Here is a 4,186-nt window from a genome sequence, read left to right on the forward strand (position 1 = left end):
TCTTCCCTTCTACGAGCTACTAAGGGGCAACAAGAGGTTCATCTGGGACGAAAAGTGCGAGGAGGCGTTCAATCAACTCAAGCATTACCTCACAACCCCCCAGTACTATCAAAGCTAGAAGCCGGCGACACATTGTCTCTCTACATAGCCGTCACATCCTCCGCCGTCAGCAGCGTGCTCATTCGAGAAGACCGGGGAGAACAGAAACAAATCTTTTACACAAGTAAAAGAATGTCCGAGCCGGAGACGAGATACCCAACACTCGAAAAGATGGCCTTAGCTGTCGTCACCTCGGCCAGGAAACTGCGACCCTACTTTCAGTCGCACACGATTGAATTACTGTCCAACCAACCACTCCGAACGGTTATGCAGAATACAAACCAGTCAGGACGGTTGACTAAATGGGCGATGGACCTGAGCGAACATGACATCGTGTACAAGAATCGCACAGCAGCAAAGTCACAGGTCATTGCCGACTTCTTGATCGAGTTAACACCAGAGCTGGAGCAAGACCTCATCCTACCAAGTTTAAACTGGATCCTACACGTCGACGGTTCATCCACGAGTAAAGGGTCGGGGGCAGGAGTGCAACTGCAATCACCAACAGGAGAACTCATCCGGCAGTCATTCAGTTTTGGTTTTGCGGCGTCAAACAACGAAGTTGAGTACGAATCCCTCATCGCAGGGCTCCGTCTCGCCAAGGCAGTGAAAGCCAAAAGAATCAGCGCTTACTGCGACTCTCAACTTGTCGTAAGCCAGTACCTCGGCGATTACGACGTCTGCAACGAAAGGATGGACGCCTACCTCAAACTCGTCCAAGACCTCACGCGAGACTTCGAGTTCTTCGAACTCACGAAGGTTCCTCGCGGAGAAAAAGTCTGTGCCGACGCCCTCGCTGCTCTAGGAAGCAAGCTACACGATCAAGTCAAGAGGACAATCCCAATCCATAAAATCGAGAAACCGAGCATCGACACGAAGGTGGAACAGACTGTGATCGCAGCAGCGATTAGCGAAGCGATGGACATCGATGAAGCAGAACCTCCTTCGCAGGATGATCAGCCAACAGATTGGCGCAAGGAACTCATCGATTACCTCGCTGAAGGTTTATTACCCACCGAGAAATGGGACGCTTGGCGACTGAAGCGACGTAGCGCACACTACGTTGTCATGGATGGGGAACTACACCGATGGACCGCAACGAAGGTGCTACTCAAATGTATCTCCGACGAAGAAACGAGACTAGTCATGGCCGAAACACATGAAGGAGCAGCAGACAATCACTCGGGCGGACGAGCTCTCGCATTAAAAGTAAAGAATCTCGGATTCTACTGGCCAACCATGAACGCCGACTGCGAGACATACGTGCGCAAGTGCGATAAATGCCAGCATCATGCTTCCACCTTACACAGCCCAACGGAGTTCCTTCATACCCTAACTGCTCCATACCCATTCATGCAATGGGGAATGGACATCATCGGTCTGATGCCGGCATCTCGCCAAAAGAAGTTCATTCTAGTCCTCACAGATTACTTCACCAAATGGGTTGAAGCCGAAGCCTACGCCAACATCACCGACAAGGAGGTGCAAAACTTCATCTGGAAGAACATAATATGCCGACATGGGCTCCCATACGAGATCATTACAGACAACGGTTCACAATTCATCTCGCATCATTTCAAGGGATTCTGCGACAGATGGCGAATTCGACTCAACATGTCGACCCCGAGAAACCCGCAAAGTAACGGCCAAGCCGAGTCGACGAACAAGACCATCATCGACGGTCTGAAGAAACGACTCGACTTAAAGAAAGGTTGCTGGGCAGATGAACTAGACGGTGTCCTGTGGTCCCACAGAACAACTCCTCGCGGAGCGACGAAGGCTACACCCTTCTCAATGGCCTACGGCGTCGAGGCAATGGCTCCGCCAGAAGTGAACGTGACGAGTTTACGCCGATCGCGAATGCCACAAAACGTCGAACTCAACCGCGACATGCTGCTCGACGCACTCGACGACATCGAGGAAAAGCGCGACCAAGCAGTACTCCGAATCCAGAATTACAAGCATCAAATCGAGAGCTACTACAACAAAAAGGTTAAATCGCGTCCCCTCGAAATGGGCAATCTTGTTTTAAGAAAGGTCTTCGAAAATTCTAAGGAGTGGAAAGCCGGCAAGCTTGGAGCCAACTGGGAAGGACCATACAAGATAGTCGAAGTCATCAAACCAGGAGTATACCGCCTCGAGACTTCAACATGCGAAGCAGTACCGAGAGCTTGGAACTCCAAACATCTCCGCCTCTTCTTCCATCCTTTGTCAAGACGAACGCCTTACCGAGTAAATGCACCACTAAGGCCACTTTTACTCGGTCTCTTTAAAAAAAAAAAAAAAAACCGAGTAAATGCGCCATTAATGCCACTTTTACTCACAATCTAAGAACTATTAATGGCTTGATTCCTGCAAAGGGATAGGTAGGCAGCCCAAAAAAGGGGGGTCCAGCCGAAAAAAAAAAAAAACAAACCTCCTCCCTGAGGAATCGATCTCCGTAGCAGACGATCACTTAAGCGATGCCGACACGAGCATGCCCCGGCTTCTCGAACAAGCGTATCGGTACTCGCATCCCACGCTGGATATGTCCTGATCAGACACGTATTCACGGGAGACGACTGTGTTGCGATTTAAACCAACACGGCCGAGACAATGACTCCAACTCACCCTGTAATTTACTAAGTAAGGTTTGACCTACCGAACGCTTGAAAATTACGTTAGGGTCGATTTGGAACCGTCAACGTCGAGAACTCATAATTAACAACGAAACTCAAATGGCGAACGATCGCGAGTCAAAGAAATCGACCGAGACAAAGTCATGACGAGCTTAACACTACAACGATTCGACATCTCGAATAACGTTTATACTAAACAAACAGTCACTTTGAATCTTGAGAAATCATGTATTTGATAGACAAGTACGATAAAAGACAAACAGTTAATACGATTCGAAGAATTGGAAATAACAAAAGAGAAACAACACAGTAGAAGTCTTAAAAGGCAAACGTCTAAGAAGCAACAACACAAGTCCTCCGGGACTCAAAAGAAACAACAAACAAAAAAGACTAAGCTTCCCGATCACTCTCGCGATCGTTGAGGACGGAGAGCTCCGAAGCCCTGACGCTTGACTCACGAGCAGCCGGAGAAACATGCACTTCGTCTGATCTCGGGACGATCTCTGGATCAGCCAAAGGACCTTCAAGAAGAGGCGTCGGATCTTCGCGCCGCTCTTCAGTCGGATGAGTAGGCGGAACGTGAAGAATCGCTGCAGTCTCCGGATCGATCAGGCCGGCGTTGGACCCATACGGATCGAGACTCGCCAAGATTCGAGCATCCACGAACTGAGAGTCCAATACGAGAGGAGAAAGTGTGAGATCTTCCTCGGGTACCTCGCCCACCCTAAGCTTCTCGGCTTCCTCCTCGTATTTCTTCTCTTGCTCGGCGAATATCTCAATAGTAGCTTGTGAGATGTCGCTCCCAGCCCTCAGAAGCCTCCTCTTCGGGTTGAAGTTCATCTTCTTGAACATCACCCTCCTCAGTCTCAGTCGGTTCTTCGGGATTCTCCGACTGCTCGTCAACGGGCTTCTTCGTCCTCTTCTTCTTTTTCTTCTTCTGGGGTTCGCCAGAAGGAGGAACGTCGCTCGCCTCCTCGGCGCTCCCCTCGACTCCCGAGCCGCCCCTCTTCCTTTTTTTACCCTTCCCCGCGTTTCCAGCACCAGAAGGGGGAACCTCACCAGCGCGAGGAACCGTCGTCGAGGGTCCCTCCTCGCTGGCCAGTCCCAGCTGGGCGGCTAATATCGCGCTCAAATCAGGAAGAGTTCCCATCCTCTTTGCTTTAGAAACTTGCTTCTGGATGTCCTTCGGGAAGATGTCCAGTCGCTTGGTGCGAATAGGAAGAACAGTCGGAAGATCAGATCTCCACTCTCCTGAAAACATAAGGCAGAAAGGTCAGGACGCGACAAATAAACTTTGCGATCGAAAGAATAACCAGAAACGGCGAGAGAACGCACTTCGAGCGATCCGGTCCTTAAGCTCGCAAATCCTCTCGACGGTAATCTCGGACCAACGGTAGATTCGAAGCAAAGTGACGGCTCGAACGCTCTTCAGGAAATCCTCAGGATAGACTGGAGACGTGGGATGGCCG

General features: G+C 50.2%; 1 protein-coding gene across 1 annotated transcript; it reads left to right on the forward strand.

Moving 5' to 3' along the window:
- Positions 1–270: 270 nt before the first annotated feature.
- LOC106441695 lies at positions 271–2,799 on the forward strand. The gene is made up of 3 exons (XM_048749355.1): positions 271–813; positions 859–2,091; positions 2,764–2,799. Exons 1-3 carry the CDS (start codon positions 271–273, stop codon positions 2,797–2,799), a joined length of 1,812 nt encoding a protein of 603 aa, XP_048605312.1.
- Positions 2,800–4,186: the final 1,387 nt, after the last annotated feature.

The sequence above is a fragment of the Brassica napus genome, chromosome C3, assembly GCF_020379485.1.
Source record: "Brassica napus cultivar Da-Ae chromosome C3, Da-Ae, whole genome shotgun sequence".
Lineage (NCBI taxonomy): Eukaryota > Viridiplantae > Streptophyta > Magnoliopsida > Brassicales > Brassicaceae > Brassica > Brassica napus.

Coding starts and splice junctions, on each gene's coding strand:
- LOC106441695 (XM_048749355.1), top strand. CDS start 271: ATGGCCTTAGCTGTCGTCACCTCGGCCAGGAAACTGCGACCCTACTTT. Junction 814..858: donor TGGACGCCTACCTCAAACTC/GTCCAAGACCTC, acceptor GAACTCACGAAG/GTTCCTCGCGGAGAAAAAGT. Junction 2,092..2,763: donor AGAGCTACTACAACAAAAAG/GTTAAATCGCGT, acceptor AAATTACGTTAG/GGTCGATTTGGAACCGTCAA.